General features: G+C 40.3%; 1 protein-coding gene across 14 annotated transcripts in view; it reads left to right on the forward strand.

Annotated features, from left to right (window-relative positions):
• Window positions 1–22,593, forward strand: part of GANC (glucosidase alpha, neutral C) — an 80,299-nt gene that overhangs the window by 56,738 nt on the left and 968 nt on the right. For 3 of the 14 annotated variants that reach the window (XM_072738374.1, XM_072738375.1, XM_072738373.1), the window contains exons 19-25: window positions 655–719; window positions 2,238–2,314; window positions 5,432–5,506; window positions 7,685–7,798; window positions 9,493–9,605; window positions 13,957–14,018; window positions 16,557–17,245. In XM_072738374.1, coding sequence (XP_072594475.1) covers window positions 655–719; window positions 2,238–2,314; window positions 5,432–5,506; window positions 7,685–7,798; window positions 9,493–9,605; window positions 13,957–14,018; window positions 16,557–16,573 — 523 coding nt within the window. In that variant the 3' untranslated portion in view covers window positions 16,574–17,245. Of the gene's footprint in view, window positions 1–654; window positions 720–2,237; window positions 2,315–5,431; window positions 5,507–7,684; window positions 7,799–9,492; window positions 9,606–13,956; window positions 14,061–14,648; window positions 17,246–22,062; window positions 22,174–22,593 lie in introns of those variants that run through there. The other 11 variants (XM_025998533.2, XM_072738379.1, XM_072738370.1 and 8 more) reach the window with 7 other exon arrangements.

Consider the following 22,593-nt stretch of genomic DNA (forward strand, 5'->3'; position numbering starts at 1 on the left):
ATCCTTTACTCATAAGGTTGAAAAAAATATTAGAACCATTAAGTTGAAATCCAGATGCACAGATATTGATGATTTTATTATCTTTATGAGCTCAAATGCCTCCTGGATAGTTGTGTAAAACAGTATAATAAACATACAAAAACACACCATAGTTTCTCAATACTTCAAAAATGTTTCCTGCTTGAAAACAAGTAAAACCAGTTCTTTTCATTTAAATAGATAATGATTAAGGATGCATGAAAGGCAGTGACAGCATGAAAACTGTGGCACAAATTTCACATCATTATAAAATACGGTTTTACAAACATTAAATTGGTCCATATTGAGTATGTTCGGCATTTGGACTTGCATACATAGCTCTCTGATTCTGCCTTCAGAATAGTATTTAGTACTCAACAATCAGAAGGAAAAACTGTAGGTCCTAGAATTCTCAATCTTTCATTGGACTATTTCAGCGAGTAGATAGATCCCTCACATTAGAAAAATATATAGTAATGCTAGCAATTGCTCGTAAAATTTCAAATCATTAAAAAAGAGTCTTGGCTCTTTGGCTTTTCCAATTTGAGTAGTTATAAAACTGAAAATATAACTGATTTAATAGTAATAAAACATCTAATGATGTTGAAGTAAGAAATTTTTTTTTTCTTTCCCCAGGCCTCTGTGGATAGAGTTCCCAGAGGAATTAGACACTTTTGGTGTAGAAGATGAATACATGCTGGGTGAGCATTTCTTGCTTAATTTTCATTATGATAAATACTCTATGTTTCTGTTTTATTTCCTGTTTAAGAGCACTAAAAAAAAAAACTACTATCAAAACAAAAAAAATAAAAGAAATTCTGGCATTAAGATTTTTAGTATATTAGTGGAATGATAGCGCGATTCTGTGGTCATGTAGCACTTCTCATATTGTTAACTTCCTATAAACCCATTCTATTTGTGAGTGCAATTCGAGATTCCTGTTCTGGATCCACTCCTGAGTCTTATGATACCACTATAGGGAATGGAAGTACAAGACGGTGAACCAGATGGTTACAGCAGTAAAAACGTTTACTTCATATGCAAAATAGGGTTGTTGGTTGTGTTTTTGTTGGCCTCTTCTTTAATAAAGGTTAACCAGATTATGGAAGTTTATCATTTTAGAACTAGGACTCATGAAACGAGGCTTAACAGAGAGTAGCCCAAAAGGTGCATCCTGTTTCTAACAAGCAGAAATCCTAAAATATAAAAAACCTAGTGCCTAGTGCTACATCTCCACTTATTTTTGGGTCTCAGTTTAAATAGCTACTTCCTTCCTCTTATTACATAACTTTCATTCCATTTTGTGCCTTTCCTTTTTGGTATTTGTCCTAATTTGTAATTATTTGTTTAATATCCATTTTTACTGACTGCAAACTCCACGAGGACAGGAGCATTGTTTTATATGCCACTGACTCTCCAGAGCCTAGCTTAATACCTGGCACTCATCAGGAACTCAGTAAATATTTGTACAATTAAAGAGTGAATGCATAAATGGATGAAATTTACGTACGCATAGTGACAGAGTCAAAACAAAATTAATGATCTAGATTACCTTTAAGAGAATTACAGCCTTCTTGGGGATCCCTGGGTGGCTCAGCGGTTTAGCGCCTGCCTTTGGCCCAAGGTGTGATCCTGGAGTCCCGGGATCGAGTCCTACGTTGGGCTCCTGGCATGGAGCCTGCTTCTCCCTCTGCCTGTGTCTCTGCCTCTCTCTCTCTCTATGTCTATCATAAATAAATAAATAAATCTTTAAAAAAAAAAGAGAGAGAGAGAATTACAGCCTTCCTAGTGATAACTGCCCATGGATATACTCCTATCCATTCTGACCACAGTTCTGGATAACAGTTATAGGCTTACCATTTTCAAAGTCATAGCAAACAATGATGCACCTGGAGAAATGTGATGACTCTTTCAGACTCTTGGCATACTAGCAGCTATGAGCAAATGAGGCTGTAATAGACTGTGTCAGGGTCCCTCCCTATTGTCCTAATATGCCATAAGGAATTTAATAATAAGTAATAATACAGTCACCGTTTTGAGCACCAGTCCTCTTTCTAACAATGTATCGCTATGATGAATCATTGGTTCAGCTCACCAAGGTCTCTACTTTCACCAAGATCATAGTTGAGTGGTCTCTAAAACCACAAAAGCACTCAAAGGAGAAGGATGTTGTCAGACCTCTTAGAATGATTTTCAACTTTATTTCTTCTGTTTTTCAGGAAGCGCTTTATTGGTTCATCCAGTCACAGAACCAAAAGCCACCACGGTTGATGTGTTCCTGCCAGGATCAAATGAGGTAAGCATAAATGATGGACAGCCATGTATCTTACATGTTTCATATCTTCCTCTTTCATTCTGATGAATTAGCCTGTTAGGAAATAGACTGCCTTATGTAGTTGTGAAGACAGCCTAAATGACTATAGTAACTGAAGATTCTTGTAAGTCATGACCTTGGAGGTCAAGAAACTTAATGGAACTAACAGTGAGGAGAAAGATGAATAGATGATAGCACCAAGGAGGGTCAGAATAGTTCTTTACCTTCATACTTGGACTTGTGTAAGTGATTCCTAGTAAACACACTGAAGCTTTGAGTAGGAAGAAATCTTTAGTCTACTAAGAGGTATCAGTCTCTGGGAGGAAGCATAAGTAAGAAGAGACTTTGCTCTTTTGTTCTGGCTCTAACTAAATCTTAAATTTTTGGTACCAAAAACTGGTCTCCAGACACTTGCCAAAGTGGGTAAAAAGTAACAATGGTGACTTTCCTTTATGCTCCTCTAGCCTCCCTACTTGTTTATTGGTTGTCGTCATTGATTTTATTACTGTATAAAATATCATCCTGCACTGCTGGAGCCCAAGGCATTGAACCTAGGCAGGGCACAGGGAAGAGGTATGATTAGTCCACGGGCTGCAGAGCAGAGATCCATGAGTATGGCAACAGCCTCCAGAGACAGACCAAGGATATATTGCAAAGGGGACAGGAGAAGAGGCAGAGCAGAAATTTGGGGCACCAGACCAGGGAAAGAGGGTATGGTATGGAGATCGAGGAGGAAACAAACCCTGGAGAGAGTCCTTGAGCATGGGAGCATTACCACAGGCTTCTGCAGGCAGAGGGATGAGGGGTGACAGTTACCAAACTGATATGAGACCTCCATATCAAGATATTCCTGGACTGACTCTGGGAAACAGTATGGAGTTTCCTCAAAAAGTTAAAAATAGAACTATCCTATGACCCAGCAATGGCACTAGTAGGTATTTACCCAAAAGATACAAACACAGTGATTTGAAGGGACACATGCACCCCAATGTTTATAGCAGCAACATCCAGAGTAGCCAAACTAGGGGGAAAGTCCAAATGTCCAACAACTAATGCATGGATAAAGACATTGTATATATACATATAGGAATATTACTCGACCATCAAAAAGAATGAAATCTTGCCATTTGCAACAACATGAATGGAGCCAAGGTATATTATACTAAGTGAAATAAGTCAGTCAGAGAAAGACTATTACCATATGATTTCAATCACAGGTGCAATTAATTTAAGAGCTAAAACAGGTGAACATATGGGATAGGAAAAAAAAAAGAGAGGGAAACAAACCATAAAAGACTCTTAACTATAGAGAACAAACTGAGGGTCAGTGGAGGGAGGTGGAGGGGATGATGGGCTAAATGGGTGATGGGCAGGGGACCTTTGTATATTCATATAGCACCAGAGGATTTACCCTATACATATTACCTCTTATTCTAATTAGTTCTGGAGATGGTAAACAGGTAATCCCAAAACGTTATTTACGTCCATTTTTTTTTCTTTTACCTTTCACTCCCACTACTCTTTATCTAAAGCTACTGGAATTTGTCAAAGAAAGACATTATAAGAGGAGCACCTGGGTAGCTCAGTAATTGAGCATCTGTCTTCGGCTCAGGTCATGATCCTGTGGTCCTGGGATCGAGTCCCACATAGGACTCCCCACAGGGTGCCTGCTTCTCCCTCTACCTGTGTCTCTGCCTCTCTCTCTGTGTCTCTCATGAATAAATAAATCTTAAAAAAAAATCCCTCATAAACACAGGCACGGAAATCCTTGACAAAATATTAGCAAATTGGATCCAGCTGAGGATAATACATGGCGACAAGGTAGGGTCGATCATGTTGAATCAAGGGTTCACCGGAGCAGACCATGGTCAGGTCACAGCCCTCTCACATTCACTGCCGGACAGGACAGCTCTAGAAAGGATGTGGTAATCCCAGGATGTGACCTTGCGAAATAGACTCTGTGGCTGCCAGAAATTATACAGAGCTAAAAGAGAGAAAAAGAGGTTTTTGTTTTTGTTTCCATACTGCTGCTGCTGGTGTCTTAAGGAGTTATCCTATCAAATTCCTTTGGAGGACCTTCTTGGTACTTCAGGGACAAAATCCCCCCTCAATGAAGATCCCAGATAAGAATTTAAACTTCAGGGCAGCCCGGGTGGCTCAGTGGTTTAGTGCAGCCTTCGGCCCAGGGCCTGATCCTGGAGACCCGGGATCGAGTCCCACGTCAGGCTCCCTGCATGAAGCCTGCTTCTCCCTCTGCCTGTGTCTCTGCCTCTCTCTCTCTCTCTGTGTGTGTGTGTGTGTGTGTGTGTGTGTGTGTATCATGAATAAAAATAAATAAAATCTTAAAAAAAAAAAAAAGAATTTTACCTTCACTGGGACGCCTGAGTGGCTCAGCAGTTGGGCATCTGCCTTCGGCTCAGTGCATGATCCTAGAGTCCTGGGATTGAGTCCTGCATCAGGCTTCTGCAGGGAGCCTGCTTCTCCCTCTGCCTCTCTCTCTCCGTGTCTCTCATGAATAAATAAATGAATCTTTTAAAAAAAAAAAAAGGATTTTGAACTTCATGCCTGAATTGCACTCTGCTAAATGATGACATTAAAGTAGCAATCCAAGTTACCATTTGTCTTTCTCCAAGATCTGTTTCCTTCTTAGACACTTTCCTTTTCTCCCACCTCATTTATAATTTAGTTGCTCACAATGTGCTTTTCTTTTTTGTTGTTGCTTTGTCTTTCTTCCATCATCTTTTTTACTCTTAACACATTAAACTTCTAAGACAACCAGACTGTAAAATCCATGAGGGCAGGTACTCTGTCTTTCTGTCCACTCAGGTGCCTAGCAGTGCTGGGCATGTGGTAGGCAGATGGACAAATGGACAAATGAATGGCCTTTTAGTGAACTTAATCCATCACAGTACCAGGGTAGTCCTTTGGGATCTTCTTAAAAGCATATGTTCTTGCTAACTTCCACTCAAGAATTTTTTTTAATTATACTTATTTTAGCTTCCTGGTTATTTGAAATCCAGATAAATGTTTTACTGAATAATGAAATTGTGAGCAGAGTTGTTCCTATACTCGTTTTCATTAGGGTCTGTTCCTTTTCAGGTCTGGTATGACTCTAAAACATTTGCTCATTGGGAAGGAGCATGTACTGTGAAGATCCCGGTAGCCTTAGACACTGTAAGTTATTTTCAAGCTGTTATTTTTACCTGTTGTGTTGTATCAGTCTGCATAGGCTGCCATCATAAAATACCCCAGACTGGGTGGCTTACCCAACAGAAGTTTATTTCTCACGGTTCTGAGGCTAGATGTTCCAGATTAAGGTGCCAACAATTCAGTTCCTCGTGAGGACTCTCTTCCTGGCATGTAGACAGCCACCTTCTTGCTGTGTCCTCACACAGCAGAGGAAGAGAGTGAGCTCTCTTAGGTCTCCACTTGTAGACACTAATCCTATCAGATCAGGGCCCCACTTTCTGACTTCACTTAACCTTAATTACCTCTTTACAGGCTCTATCTCCAAATACAATACAGTCACATTGGTGGTTGGGACTTCAACACATGACTTGGAGGGGGACACAAACATTCAGTCTAACACATGTGCCTACGTAGAAAGAACCAATCACATTAGTGTTCTGCATAACAACACATAGGGAGAAAGACAAAAAGTAGATGAAGGGCTGCATGGGGCTGGGGCAGGGAGAGGGCTTGAGAGCAATGGTGAATTACTGCTAATGAGTACGAGGATTCTTTTTGGGATGACGAAGATGTTTTAAATTGTGGTGACAGGTGCACGACTCTCAATATACTAAGACATTTCATTGTACACCTTAAGTGGGTGAATTGTATGGTATATGAATTGTACAACACGAAGCATGTAAAAGTTTGAGAAAAAAGTATCAACGTTTAGCCTGATTTCACAGTAGGAGACATACTGTGAAAGGATGACTTTTCCCCAAATATTTACATTTGTGTATCTAAGAAAAATAGAAACGCTGAAAACAGAGTAAAGATGGTGGTCAGCACACACACCATACAGAATGTCCTTCTATAGGGCCAAGTCACAAAACATGATTTCCATTGTAACCCTGGCCCTCTACGCCCAGGGGAAGGCTGTCAGTTCTGATGTTAGAGTTAAGGGGGCCTGTCCAGACTGAACTCGTGAAGGGACGTTTGCTCTTGCAGCTAGATCACAACCGCTACAGGCCCAAAGTGGTGCTAAAATTAATAAAGATACATTGATGTTATTTTTTAAAGCTGTTATCAGTAATATTAACTCTTAATAATAAAATGATGTCAGATGTCAACTTTCAGATCTAAAAGAGACCTAAACATTCATCTACTCCAACTCCTCATGCTTACAGGTGAAGAAACTGAGTTCAGGGAAATTCAACTACTTGTCCAGGGCTGTGGCTAGATTGTGGCAGAGCTAAGACCCCAGATCAGCTGGGTAGCATCCCACTTCTGAGCCCATTCTGTACTAATTTACTACCTCTGTCATTGGGAAAAAAGAAAAGAAGTAGCGATTGGTTGATGAGGGGGAGATAAATGTGCTTTATTCTTGCTATCAGGCAGAGGGTGGATGTCTTAGCTACTCTGCCTTCACTCCTAACTTCATTTATATTCTTGTACTTTTCTCCCTCTTGTACTTTATCTAGAGCGAAGTACAAGTCCTCATGTGATCCAAAGAGTTTCCTTACAGGGGATTGTACGGGGAGGCAGGAAATTTACTGGGCTTTCTTTGCTGGGAATGCCATTCCAGAAGAACCATAGATATGGGCCATGCCTGTAACACTGTGGTGAAAGTCACTTTAAGTGTGTTTGGTGGCTTCTATAATAGAAGTTTCACAGATTTACTCTCAAAATTTTTCCATCATCCTGGTGATCCAGGGAAGCAGGGGGCAGGAAGGGCATAGACCATATAGTAAGGACAGCCATCTCCCCAAAACCAAAAAAAAATGTAATATTTCATATGCACATGTACATACATGTGAGCCTACTTATATAGGCACAAAAACTCGCTCCTTAGCAGGGCGCTAGAAATAAACACATGTATTACGTTGACAAGAAAATTAAAAATACAAAATAGGAACTTCAAATAGGATAGGCAAAATAGATAATAAATTGATGAAAGGTGAGAAGTTTCCCTAATAATTTAAAAATGGACCATTTTTAGTGTTCGAACTCTTTTCCTTTTAATGCCATGACTTCCATATTTTCCATCTCTGCTCACAAATTTATTTCACCTTTGAGCCTATATTTCTAAAGCATGTGAGTCTTGTACGACAAAATATTTTTAGATTCTACATTGAAATTGCCTTATACGAATACTCCTTTCCTGAGAGTATTGTTTTGTTGTAGATACCGGTATTTCAGCGAGGTGGAAGTATAGTACCAATAAAGACAACTATAGGAAAATCCACAGGCTACATGTCTGATTCCCCGTATGGACTCCGGGTGGCCCTAAGCACTAAGGTATTTAGAAAATGTTACCTTTACACATCTCATTCGTTACTACTTTTTTTTTTTTTTTCTATTTGTTACTACTTTATCTCTTTATAGGAATAGTGGCCTTTTGAGTATGTGACACTATGTAAAAATGATAAACCCCAATTATGGGATGAGTGCCTCTGATGTTTTTCTAGAAATCAAAGTTTTAAATCATTCCTGAGTCATTGTCCCACTTGTCTAACTTTCTTGGAATTGTTCTTTTTTTTTTTTCTTTTTTTTTTTTTTTTTTAATTTATGATAGTCACACACACAGAGAGAGAGATGCAGAGACACAGGCAGAGGGAGAAGCGGGCTCCATGCACCGGGAGCCCGACGTGGGATTCGATCCCGGGTCTCCAGGATCGCACCCTGGGCCAAAGGCAGGCGCCAAACCGCTGCGCCACCCAGGGATCCCATTGGAATTGTTCTTAAGAGAATTCTGAGGGATCCCTGGGTGGCGCAGCGGTTTGGCGCCTGCCTTTGGCCCAGGGCGCGATCCTGGAGACCCGGGATCGAATCCCACGTCGGGCTCCCGGTGCATGGAGCCTGCTTCTCCCTCCGCCTGTGTCTCTGCCTCTCTCTCTCTCTCTGTGACTATCATAAATAAATAAAAATTTAAAAAAAAAAAAGATAAAATCCTTTAAAAAAAAAAATGAATTCTGAGAAGTAGAAATGACAGAAGTTGCCACTGGGGCACCGTGACCCTTGGTGCTCTGAAGTTTGGCATTACCACTGAACTGCATGCCCATTGGGCCTAGTCAGCCTACCACATAGATTAGCCCTAAAACTCAGTTGCCTGTAACTGTGCAACATTTCAGGAACACCAACCCCACACAACAACTTCTGCTCTCATCAGATGGCTCAAACAACTAATATCTTCTGGGGTAAAAGCCTAGAAGGATCCAGAATTTGTATGTCCTTTTTAGAAGATCTTTTGACCCAAATAAAACCTATAGCAGATTCCTTTCCTATCCATTTGCCCACCTATAATACCAACACAAATTCTTACTCTTCCACAGGACTAACCACAAATTCATACTCCTACGCAAATATTATAAGATAATTAAGCTTTCTTTTCCGTCTGTTTCACTTAGACATGTCTTCTTGGGCCAAACTATGAGCCTTAGACCATGGAATAAATTCAAGAGACTCAAGACCCGTAGCACATCAAGCATTATCAATTAACAGTAAACTGCCATATGAAGTGCCGTGACATTGTTTGACATGACAAAGGTGTCCTACTGAAAGGAAATGGGAACTAGATACCATTCTCTAAATGGAGGGTTTCTAAAAATAGCTGATCTCATCCATTATATACTTAATCTCTTTAGTTTTAGTTTCATTCTATGAACTTTTCTTTTTTATGAACTTTTCTTGACCTGTCATCACATTCTAGGTTAGTATATTCAAAGAAGCCACCTATGCCACTCACCATATTTTGTAGTTTAAATCTTTTTCAACAAGGTGTAACTCTGTGTTCCTCTTATATGACTTCGTTATTCATATTATTTCACTGATGGATGTTGAATATATATATTTGTATGACTACATTGTACAATTTGAATATTAAGCTTTGTTTAATAAATTTTTTCACAAATTTTTAATCCCTTTAGTGGGTGACATTCTTTTCCTAGTAAGCTATTACATAACACATCCTCTATCTATGATTCACTTCCCAGGGTTCTGCCATGGGTGAATTCTACCTTGACGATGGCCATTCATTCCAATATCTCCACCAGAAGCAATTCTTGCACAGGAAGTTTTCATTCTTGGCAGGTGTTTTGATCAACAGGTAATGACAGCTAAAAAGCTGTGTGTTTTCTTAAATAATTTATGCTATCCTCAAAAGCACAACTGATATTTTAACATGCTAACTTCAAAATTACAGTGATCTCAGATTAAAGAAATTAAGGATGAAGACCATTTGTGGAGTATCTTTTTTTTTTTCAGCTTCACTAAGGTATAATTGACAACTAAAATTGTAATATATCTGAAGTATACAACATTTTGATGATTTTGCTATCAGTATATACTGTAAAAGGATTCCCACAATCAACATCAAGTTAATTAACTCATCCATCACCTCACATATTTGCTGTGTGTGTGTGTGTGTGTGTGTGTGTGTACACTTAAGTTCTACTCAGTTGACAAATTTCAGTTATACAATATAGTATTGTCAACTATGGTCACCATCTTATACATTAGATTCTCAGACTTAGGGCACCTGGGTGGCTCAGTTGGTTAGAGCTTCTGTCTTCAACTCAGGTCCCAGGGTCCTGGGGTCAAGCCCCACATCGGGCTCCCTGATCAATGGGAAGCCTGCTTCTCTCTCTCCTGCTGTCCCTGCTTGTGTTCTCCCTGTCAAATACATAAATAAAATCTTAAAAATATATATATTCTCAGATTTTATTCATCTTATAATGGAAAGTTTGTCCCCTTTCCCCAGCCTCTCCCTATTTCCACTTGCAAATAGAAATGATTTTACTTCTTCCTTTCCAATTTATTTCTTTTTCTTGCCTAATTACTCTGGCTAAGATGTCCAATACTATGTTGAACAAATATGGTGAAAAGTGAACATCTTTTTCTTGTTTCTGATTTTGTTTCAGCTTTTTCCCATTGAATATAATGTTAGCTGTAGGCTTATCATATACAGCTTTCATTACGTTGAGGTATATTCTTTCTTTTTTTGAGAAAGTGAGAGAAAGGGCACGAGCAGGGGGTAGGAAGGGGCAGAGGAAGAGGGAGAGAGAGAATCTTTTTTTTTCTTTTGAGAGAGAGAGAATCTTAAGCAGGCTCCATACTGAGCATAGAGCCTGATGCAGGGCTTGATCTCATGACCCTGAGATCATGACCTGAGCCAAAATCAAGAGTTGGATACTTAACTAACTGAGCCACAGGCTCCCTGAGGTACATTCTTTCTATACATAATTTGTGGAGAGATTTTATCATGAAAGGCTGTTGAATTTTGTCAAATGCTTTTCCTATATCTACTGAAATATTATTTTTATCTTTTTTTGTTAATGTAATGTATCATATTTATTGATATGCCTATGTTGAAGCATCTCTGTATCCCAGGAATAAATCCCACTTGATCATGGTGTATGATACTTTGTTGAGGAGTTCTACATCTGTGTTCATCAAGGATATTGGCCTATAATTTTCTTTTCTTATAGTGTCCTTGCTAGCTTTAGTATCAGGGTAATGCTGACCTCATAAGATGAATTTGGAAGTGTTCCGTTTTTTGGAAGAATTCGAAAAGAATTGATATTCTTTAAATGTTTGATAGAATTCAACAGTGAAGCCATCTGGTCCTGGACTTTTCTTTGTTGGCAGTGTTTGTGTTTATGAATTCAATATTCTTACTAGTAATTGGTCTGTTCAGATTTTCTATTTCTTTATGATTCACTATTGGCAGATTGTATGTTCTAGCAATTTATCCATTTCTTCTAGCTTATCCAATTTATTGATGTGTAATTATTCATAGTAGTTTCCTATGATCCTTAGTATTTTTGAGGCATCAAATATAACATCTCCTCCTTCATTTCTCGTTTTATTTATTTATTTATTTATTTATGTATTTATATTCCAGTGTAGTTAATATACTGAAAAATTAACATGTTAGTTTTCTGATTTTATTTATTTGAGTACTCTTTCTTTTTTTGTTGGTGAATCTAGCTAAAGATTTGCCTATATTGTTTATTTTTTCAAAAAAACTAGCTCTTGGGCAGCCTGGGTGGCTCAGTGGTTTGGCGCCTGCCTTTGGCGCAGGGCATGATCCTGGACACCTGGGATTGAGTCCCACTTCGGACTCCCTGCATGGAGCCTGCTTCTCCCTCTGCCTGTGTCTCTGCCTCTCTCTGTGTCTCTCATTAATAAATAAATAAAAATATTTAAAAGAAAAAACTAGCTCTTAGTTTCATTGATCTTTCCTATTGATCATTTTAGCCTCTGTTCCATTTATTTTCACTCTGATTTTTGTTATTTCCTTCCTCCTACTAACTTTGGGCTTAGCTTGTTCTTTCTATAGTTTCTTGAGGTGTAAAATTAGGTTGTTTATTTAAAATTTTTCTTTTTCTTAATGTAGGCATTTATTGCTATAAACTCCCCTCTTAGAATTGCTTTCACTGTATCCTGTAAGTTTTGGTATATTGTGTTTCCATTTTAATCTGCCTAAGGTATTTTATTTCCCTTTTGATTTCTTGTTTGACCCATTGGTTATTTAGGAACATTTTATTTAATCTCCATATATTTGTGAATTTTTCAGTTTTCTTGTAATTGATATCTACTGTTCTACCATTATGGTCAGAAAAGATGCTTGATATAATTTCAGTCTTTAAATTTGCTAAGACTTGGTTTTATTCTAACATATGGTCTGTCTTGGAGAATGTTCCATGTATGCTTAAGAACAATATGTATCTTCTGCTGTTGAATGGAATATTCTCTATATATCTATTAAGTCTATCTGGCCTACCATGTAGTTTAAGTTCATGATTTCCTTATTGATTTTCTGTGTGGATGATCTATCCATTGTTGGAAGTGGAGTATTAAAGTCCCCTGCTATCATTGTATTGCTGTCTATTTCAACCTTCATATCTGCTAATATTTGCTTTATATATTTAGGTGCTCTGATACTGGGTGCATAAATATTCTAAAATGTTATAACCTCTTAGCGAGTTGATCCATTATATAACTATTTTTGTTGTCTTACTACAGTTTTTGGCATAAAGTCTGTTTTGTCTGATATAAATATTAGCTACCCCTGCTTTTTTTTTTTTTGGTCTCCATTTGCATGAAATATCATTTTCCATCCCTTCACTCTCAGTCTGTATGTGTCCTTAAAGCTGAAATGGGTCTCTTATAGATAGCATATAGTTAGGTCTTGACTGTTTAACTATTCAGCAACTCGACCTCTATTGATTAGAGTCTTTAGTTTAAATACACTTAGAGGGATCCCTGGGTGGCGCAGCGGTTTGGCGCCTGCCTTTGGCCCAGGGCGCGATCCTGGAGACCCGGGATCGAATCCCACGTTGGGCTCCCGGTGCATGGAGCCTGCTTCTCCCTCTGCCTGTGTCTCTGCTTCTCTCTCTCTATGTGACTATCATAAATAAATAAAAATTTTTTAAAATAAATAAATAAATAAATACACTTAGAATAATTATTGAGAGGTTGTGTGGGGGCTCATACCTCAGATGCGGGCCCTAAAACTGGGGCAATAGGAGTGTGATCCAAACCTTTTACTCTTCAGGAAGAAGTTAGTAGTTCCTCTCCCAATTGTATGACACTGTCCTGGGGGTGGGGGTTATGGTGAGAGTGTTTCAGCTTTTCCTACCTGTTTTAGTGGGGTATTTCCTCAGTCACCTGATATAGATGAGTCACTCAGCTAGTTTCTGTATCTCTAAAAGGAAATTAATTGCTCCACATGTAACTCCACACTCTGTGGATCCATGGGAGGAAGGAAATTCAGGGGCCTCTTATGTTTCCATCTTGGTCTGGAGTTTCCCTGAAGTATTTTTCAATCACTCCATGAACCAACCTTCCTTATTGTCTCCATCTTCCTTTTCTTCCCTCTCTAAAAAATAAAAAGAATTCAATTTATTTTTTTTTATTTTTTTTTAATTTTTTATTTATTTATGATAGTCACAGAGAGATAGAGAGAGAGGCAGAGACACAGGCAGAGGGAGAAGCAGGCTCCATGCACCGGGAGCCCGACGTGGGATTTGATCCCGGGTCTCCAGGATCGCGCCCTGGGCCAAAGGCAGGCGCCAAACCGCTGCGCCACCCAGGGATCCCAAGAATTCAATTTAAGTTATGATTAATCCCATTTATCCACCCATTAAGCAATTATCTGATTTCTTAAAATCTTATTGCAGTATCCAAGTCACATTTGAGATTTCAGTGTCCTTAGATTATTTCTCTCCAAATGGCTTGTTAAAGGAAGATTGGTTTGTCTACTGGTTAGGCTGCCCTTGGCACAGGGAATCATCTGTTTCCATCTCTTCATCATAGTAAACATGACAACCATATCGTTCATGCCTCCATAGGGAAAGTTGGGAGGGAAACTCACAAGGCTGGGATGTTGACATAGTAATGAGTCCAAACCCCTCTTCCTCTCCTATTCCTAATGCCGTTTGTATCTATTCCAGTTGTGCTGACAAAAGAGGTCATTATCCTAGCAAGTGTGTGGTGGAGCAGATCTTCATCCAAGGCCTCAAGAAGCAGCCATCTTCTGTGACCACCCATTCATCTGGTGAGGAAACAGGTCATTTGGTTTTATAAACATGGGAGTATCAACAGCAAAGAGATGATTAGTCCTAAAATTGATTGACTAATTGCACTTAGTCAGTTGCACCCTACACTTTCTTATGGAGATCAAACATACTGGTATCTAGAGGAAGCAAGGCCATCGTGCTTCTCATCAACTGGCCTTTCTGCAAACTGTAAGCTATTAATATTTTTCTAAGGGAAATTACTTGGGGCTTGAAATAACATTGTAGCTTCTCTGAATATATTTTTAACTGATATCTGAAGCCTCAGAGAATCCTACCCATGTTTATGGAGTTTCCTAAAGGGATATATCCTTTCTTACCTACTGAATTTCTTGGGTAATCACTTTGTTCCTTACAATTTCTTTTCAACCAATATTGCACTCAAAATAATGGAATGCTTAATGTTTAAAAAATTCATGGAAATCCATGGGTAAAAGTGCTACTAAATTGGATTCTCCTAAGTAGAGTTTAAGGTTTTATGATCAAGTCAGAAATATTTTAAATTCAAAGGAAAGATTTTCTCTCCTAGATATTCATCTAACTCTTCCTCTTATTGTCTTGATATTTAGATGGTAAAGAAGAGCCTGTGACTTTTACATATTGTGCCAAAATGTCTACCCTGAGGCTAGAGAAGCTCTCACTGAACATCGGCACTGACTGGGAAGTCCACATCAGATGACAGTGAAGTGCACCCGTTGAATGAGCACAGGAAGCAGCCTGCACCTTTTACCCTTTCCCTTGACCTTTACTGATATTTGTGCTGCATGCTAATTGACTTCTCTGGCTACAAATGATCTTTCATTAGTTACCAGTTTACTAATGAGAATAGATCTCAGGTTTTATATATTTTTTAAATATTTTATTTATTTATTCATGAGAGACATACACAGAGAGAGAGAGAGAGAGGCAGAGACATAGGCAGAGGGAGAAGCAGGCTCCATGCAGCGAGTCCTGGGCCAAAGGCAGGCACTAAACCATGAGCCACCCAGGGATACCCCTGGGTTTTACATTTTTAGAGGTACTAGTAATACTCTTTGTGTCAAATACTACTTCTTCTCCTAGATGCAAGTAGCCCCAAGACATTTATAGAGTTCATTGATCTGCTGCTGCTTCTTGGACCATGGTGCTGTGGTATACACTGTGGCCCAATGAGTAGCTTATCTTTGAGCATAACTGGATGGGTTTATTTGTTGTTCTTTTTTTTTTTCTTTAAGTGCACTCTGCCCCCAATGTGAGGCTCAAACTCACAACCTTGAGATCAAGAATCGTATGCTTTACCAACTGAGCCTGCCAGGCACCTCTGGATGGGTCTGTTACATGTGAGATGTGGGCCAAACCCACCTTGTGTGGCCCATTTGTGGAAGCTTGCCTCAGGCCAAGTGGCAGAGTCAGGCTGACTATAGCTGCTGAATTGCTTAAGGCCTGTCTCCAATAGACAGCAACCTTTGGCACCCCCCTCTCCCCCCAGTTATCTTTCACTCACTTAGATGTGGGTGAAACAACCCTTTTCTGCTTGCACTGCATACACTGCAGCGATAGGAAGTTAATATCCCCTAAAGATTGACTTAGAAGCACAAAGGATTCTTTTCCCTGTCATGCTCTTTGGGCTTCACAGTTCCTAATTAATCTCCTTAAAATTACAATTTATCTTAATTATTTTCATTAAATACTGTTTACTAATCACAGAATAGTTGTAACATAAGTAAGCTATAGCTTATAGTTAATAATTAAATGAATACCCATATACCCAATACCAAACTTCAGAAATAGAACAGAAGGCTGGGATAAGGGGATCCCTGGATGGCTCAGTGGTTTAGTGCCTGCCTTTGGCCCAGGGCATGGTCCTGGAGTCCCGGGATCGAGTCCCACATCAGGGTCCTTGCATGGAGCCTGCTTCTTTTTCTGCCTGTGTCTTTGCCTCTCTCTCTCTGTGTGTCTCTCATGAATAAATAAGTAATGTCTTTAAAAAAAAAAAAAAAAGGCTGGGATAAGGGTAAGTGAGGTACTTGCCTTGGGCAAAAAGTTTAAGGGGGTACGGAAAAAATGCAATCATCAAAATGAATAACATTTTAATATGGTATTTTTTTAATCAAAATTAATGCAAAAAATAATTCCTGAAGAACAAAATATCAACATTTTATTTTTTTAAGGTCTTATTTATTGGGATCCCTGGGTAACACAGCAGTTTGGCGCCTGCCTTTGGCCCAGGGCACGATCCTGGAGACCCGGGATTGAATCCCACGTCGGGCTCCCGGTGCATGGAGCCTGCTTCTCCCTCTGCCTGTGTCTCTGCCTCTCTCTCTCTGTGTGTGTGTGACTATCATAAATAATAAAAAAAAAAAGATCTTATTTATTTATTCATGAGAGACACACAGAGAGAGAGAGAGAGAGAGAGAGAGAGGGGTAGAGACACAGGCTGAGGGAGGAGCAGGCTCCATGCAGGGAGCCCGACACGGGACTCGATCCTGGGTCTCCAGGATCATGCCCGGCCTGAAGGCTGCGCTAAACCGCTGAGCCACTGGGGCTGCCCAAAATATCAACCTTTTAACTAAAGACATGATCAGTATTACTGAGTTTTCCTTTTCCCTCAGGCTCCGGTATGGTTTGGGCATGGTCTAGAACATTACAACACACCAGTTCCTTAGAATGCTTGCTGCTCTGGAGCTGCCTGTGACTCCCTGCTGCCTGCCACCACTGCTGTGAGGCAGCCTCATGTCCTCAGCACTCCTAAACCAATGCACATTTCCATGTTTCCTTCCCTAAGCAACTTGCCAACTGCCACCTCTGTGCCTTCTGTTCCCTGGGCCCCATATCCACTGCCTTCCCCCATCTGTGGAGATCTTACCATCCATTCAGGCCCCAGTCAAATGCCGCTTTTCCATTAAGCGTTTCTAGCTAGCCCAACACCCCCATGCCAGTGCACCCATGAGCAGTGATTTTGCCCATTTCTGAAATGTTGTTCCAGTGTGTTCTACTTAGCATTCTCAGGGATAGTCCCTTAGTATTTCAATCCTGTCTGTCTTGTCCCCAGCTAGATTGTATGTTCCTTAAGAGCATGTTATATTTGTCTTCTGTCTGCCAGAGCAGCATTGCACTTAGCTTTCAGTAACTATTGGCTACAAGTGGTTAACTGATGGATTTGATTGATTAAAAAATGAGAATTGCATATATTAGTTTCGGATTTACTTTATTTATTTATTTATTTATTTATTTATTTATTTATTTATTTAAAGATTTTATTTATTTATTCATGAGAGACACTGAGAGAAAGAGGCAGAGACACAGGCAGAGGGAGAAACAGGCTCCATGCAGGAAGCCCGATGTGGGACTCGATCCCGGGTCTCCAGGATCACACCCTGGGCTAAAGGTGGCACTAAACCGCTGAGCCACCTGGGCTGCCCTGGATTTACTTTTTTTAAAAAAGATTTATTTATTTATTCATGAGAGATACAGACTGAGAGAGAGAGGCTGAGACACAAGCAGAGGAAGAAACAGGCTCCTTGCAGGGAGTCCGATGCGGGACTTAATCCCGGATTCCCGGAGCCACCCAAGTGTCCCCTATCTTTAACATTTGTTGCATTTATTCTTCCATGTAAAATATTTTTGAAGGAAGAAATGAAATAAGAACTACTTGAGTAAATTAGGGGTACATTGCTCTACCTTGACCCAGAATGATACTGAAACATTCACCTGGAGACATTGAGTAGAGAGAAATACAGTCTGGGTGTTAATTGTTCTCTGCCCTTTACTGCTTTTCACACATTACTCACCTCCTGTTTCTGCAGCTGTGCACCAGAGCACTATGTGAGGGTCAGTTGGCCTGCAGGTGTTCAGTTACCATGTGGCTAACTTTTGACATGTTTACTCAGGAAACTGGATTTCGTGTAAGAATTAGAACAGTCTCCACAGAGATTGAAACAAAGCTCTCAAATGCATAATGTGTCTACTTAAGGCTTAAATGCCAAGAAATGAAAGTTGACAAATTAGTCTAAATCAGAAACTGCCCAACAGAAAAACAGGAAAAGGTAATTTATAAAAGAAAGTAAAACAGACAAAACAAGCATGAAGGGTGCTCAGCCTCATTAATAATCAAAGAAATTTTTTTTTTCACCCAACTAGCCAAGATGAAAAAGAGTAAAGGTGTCCAGTACCCGTCCGTGTTGGTGTGGGGAATAGGCATTCTCATGCATCATTGGTGGAATTATAAATAAGTACAATCTTTCAGGATGAGTATCTGGCAATGGTATCAAAACTTTAAATTTGCATTCTCTAATTCATCAATTCCACTTCAGATAAATCAGATAAATTGTTCAGAGCTACTAATATCAGTGTGATTTACACTAGAAGTAAGCTGTATTCTTTAACGGGACTGGTTAAATATAGCCCTTTCATACAGCAGAATACTATGCAAGTATTGACCTATAGGACTAACTATGTTCTGGGCACAGCTCACTTCAGAACAGGTGAACTCCCATGTGTCAACATGACCGAGGCAAATCCCAGATCAAGCCATTCTCTTAAAGGCTCTCTAGAGGAGAAAGCACAGATTGTCACCAAGAGTTTGTCTTAAAGTTGTGCTGAGCCTTGTATCCTGATTAACAAAAAATAGTGAACCTGGGTGCACCTGGGTGGCTCAGATGGTTAATCATCTGCCTTCAGCTCAGGTCATGATCTCAGGGTCCTGATTTCCAGGTCTTGGGATCATCCCTGCATCAGGCTCCCTGCTCAGTGGGGAGTTTACTTCTCCTTCTGCTCTGTTTCTCCCCTCTGCTCATGTTCTCTCTCTCTCTCTCTCTCTCTCTCTCTCTCTCTTTCTCTCTAATGAGTAAATAAAAATCTTAAAAAAAATAATACAGTGCATCTGTTCACCATAGCCACAGAGAAGACTGCGTTTCTCTGTGTTCTGGAGTTTGGTCTGTGTGCAGGATTCTTCTACTTTTTCACATCTCTTTCAGTATCAGGGTATCATAATGATAGCAGAAACACAGTCAAAAAAAGCTTAATGGTTTTTCACCCGTAACTGACCATCCTACCTCAGAGCTTTCTGGGAAATGGAATGCCTATGACAATATCAAACTTCCCACTCTGCTTTTAAGATTTCCACCTACCAAACCTTCTGAATGCCTTGTGTAAATTCCAGGGGCAGCACCGAAGACAAATAACTTGGCAGCTAAGGGCATAGAAAGCCAACAGTAACTACACTGGAAATAGATTAGCATATTAACCACAGACAATGGAGGCCATATAACTAGCATTCTAGGAGAAATAAAGGATGGCATTTGATATCAAATCGGCCTGTCTTATGACCAGCGTTGCAAAAGACTGTGCAGTGCCATAGAAAGGCCAGCCAGAATTTGACAGCTGCTTCTTGACAGTTGTTTCCAGCAGGCTGTGGTATTAGATTCTTCCCCAGTCAGAGCTAAGGAAAGGGGAGCCCTCACTATTTATATGCAAGGATCCAGCAATCTTATGTCTAGCTCACATTACTGGAGTCATCGTTATGCATTTAGTATCTCCCTGGAAATCAGAAAACCTGGGGTCTAGTTTGGTTCTGCACAAACTGACTGAGGGATCTTTGCCATGTCATTTAATCTCTCCAGTCCTTGGTTTTCTCATTTGTTAGATAATTTCTAAGATTTTGTGAGCTTTCCATGACCTCTCTGTAAAATTATAGCAGATATCTCAAGTTTCCTCATGTAAAATAGGATTAATCAAACCCACAAGGTGATAATACAGATTTAAACTATTCTATGTGGGAGTGCCTGGGTGGCTCAGTCAATTAAGTGTCCAACTCTTGATCTCAGTTCAGTTCTTGATCTCTGGGTCATGAGTTCAAGTGTCCAGTGTGGAGCCTACTGAAGAAAAAAAAAATAGGGGACACCTAGATGGCTCAGTGGTTGAGTGTCTGCCTTTGGCTTAGGTCATGATCCCAGATCCTGGGATCAAGTCCCACATCAGGCTCCCAGCAGGGAGCCTGCTTCTCCCTCTGCCTATGTCTCTGCCTCTTTCTGTGTGTCTCTCATGAATAAATAAAATCTTAAAAAGAAAGAAATCAAAATATGCCTTCTAAGTTAGTGAATAGTATTTTACCAACATTAATTTCTTAGTTTAGATCATTGTACCACAGTTACATAAGGTATAAACATTAGGGGAAGCTGGGTGAAAGGCATACAGAGACTCTCTACTACCTTGCAACTCTTTTGCAAATCTAAAATTACCTTAAAATGAAAAGTTTTGAAAACTATGTGCAGTGGCCAGCTCACAGCAGGCACTTAATGAATGATGGGTGTTATAAGCAAATGCAGTTCTTCCAATAGAATTGAATCAAAGAAAAATTTATTGATGGAAAAGATAGTGATACAAACCCGTAATTTGGCTTGTTGGTGCCAGAGAAACCAGTCTAATCACAGATATTGCATGATGTTGGCTGAAATATGTTATAAAAACTAGTTCTTTATCCTCAAAGAGACTTTTGGGAATCGAAATGTACAGCTGCTCACATGCTCATTATCTGCCTTTTGTTCTTGGGCTCAGATCAGATTTCTCTCGGATAGCATGAGTTTCTACAGCTACACAGCTGAATAAACCTTGGTTTTGGAACTGCTAATCTTGAGAGGGGGTGGTTTATCCACAACAGTTGATAAAGCAAAATGCATAGCACATTGCACTCTATGTGTTTGACATTTTTTTTAAATTTATTTATGATAGTCACACAGAGAGAGAGAGAGAGGCAGAGACACAGGCAGAGGGAGAAGCAGGCTCCATGCACCGGGAGCCCGACATGGGATTCGATCCCGGGTCTCCAGGATCACACCCTGGGCCAAAGGCAGGCGCCAAACCGCTGCGCCACCCAGGGACCCCTACACTCTACGTGTTTGATATTCCCATCCTGCTATGACAATAGGCTCATCTTCTCACACACTCATCTCAGTTACCAAGTTACTTAGACGGCCAAGGAATGATAAGTCAGTGGGTGTGTGGCCCAGAGATAGCTCCCCCCACCCCAGGGACAAATCAGCCAAAATGCTTTGATTGCATTAGCAAAGCAATAAGAAGGGTAAGAAATTTCTCCTCACATAGGGAAATTTTGTTCAGCAGATATACAACATGTATTTAACCAAGAGTATTTTATGTGCTTAATCCTGAGAGTAGAATGGGAACCCAAGTCCCAACTTCACAGAGCTAGTGTCTTGGAGGGCAAACAGGAAGTTCAATTAGCAGAAACAAAATGTGGGTGGGTGCTGTGAATTTCAAGATGGTACAGAGCAGTGGGATGGGACTCCAACGTTTAATGGTGGGGAAAGGAAGCTCCCCCCCTCTGCTTTCCATGTCACTGGGGAGTTTGAGAGTGGAAGTCAGTCTTTTTAGAGGCTTTTTTTTAGTGTAGGCAGATAGGCATGCCCTGATTAGAAACACTGTGACCACACGATCCTGAACAGATTGCACCTATCCCAGTGCTGTACACATGGAAGATGTTCAGTACATGCTCATAGACTGAATGCTGACTTGCACCAATGAGTGACTGTCATCCAACCTGACCTAACCCCAAAGTAATGTTAAATTTAGGACACCTCTAACAACAGCATTTATTGAGTGCTTAAAAAAATCCTGGCATCGTTTTAAATGTTTTACATAAATTAAGTTGCTTAATTTTTATGATAATAACAGAATGGTTATCCACATACCCACTCTATAGGTGAGAAAACTGAGACTAGGAATAAAGGAAGAAGTAACCCACCTAAAGTTACCCAGGCACAGCCAGCAAGCAGCAGGTCCAAACTTTGAACCCAGGCAGTCAGCCTTCAGGCTGCCCTCCCCTAAGAGTAGTAGTAAAGGTCCTTGGGCATTAGAGGCAGGAGGATAGGTTAATGGTACCTACAAGCAGCAGCTCCAAACACAGGGCTCCTCAAAGCTGCAACCCCAGTGATCATGAGCCCAGTAGTACTCCCTATCTCAGCTGTCACTTCCCACCTTCTCTCACAGCCTCCAGCCTTGGACTGATGAGACCAGTCACATGGTAACAGGCAGGGCTACAGTCTAGGTCAAGCCTCCGTTGAGCCACGCGTGGAACATCGCCATCTCCTTACCTCCCAGGTACTGGCTACCAGGGGTACAACACTAGGTGGAGGCCAGGAAGGCAGTTCCCTTCCCCAGAGCCACTTGTGATCTTCTCTAAGAGCCCTGCAACCAACTCTTGGAATGACATCCCCCGAGACTTGTCAACAGGCAACCCCGATTCAGTGTCCAATTTCACCTTCTGACTCAGATGCCTAATTGGCAGGCCTGCATAGTCAACTCAGGTGCACTTTTTGTAGCAAATTTGGTCCAGTATTTATTTTGGGGGTGGAGAGGGACAAGAGGTGTCTAGGTCAAGTGGGCAAGAAAGAGACAGGGATTTTTCTCAACTGGGGACTCTGCTGAGTGGCATTTTCTACCCAGACAGTTCCACTGAACGCTGACACCATAACATTCTAGAAGAGGTGCCAAATCCAACGGAATCATGTTCTGATATCC

The sequence above is a fragment of the Vulpes vulpes genome, chromosome 15 (assembly GCF_048418805.1).
Source record: "Vulpes vulpes isolate BD-2025 chromosome 15, VulVul3, whole genome shotgun sequence".
NCBI classification, from domain to species: Eukaryota; Metazoa; Chordata; class Mammalia; order Carnivora; family Canidae; genus Vulpes; species Vulpes vulpes.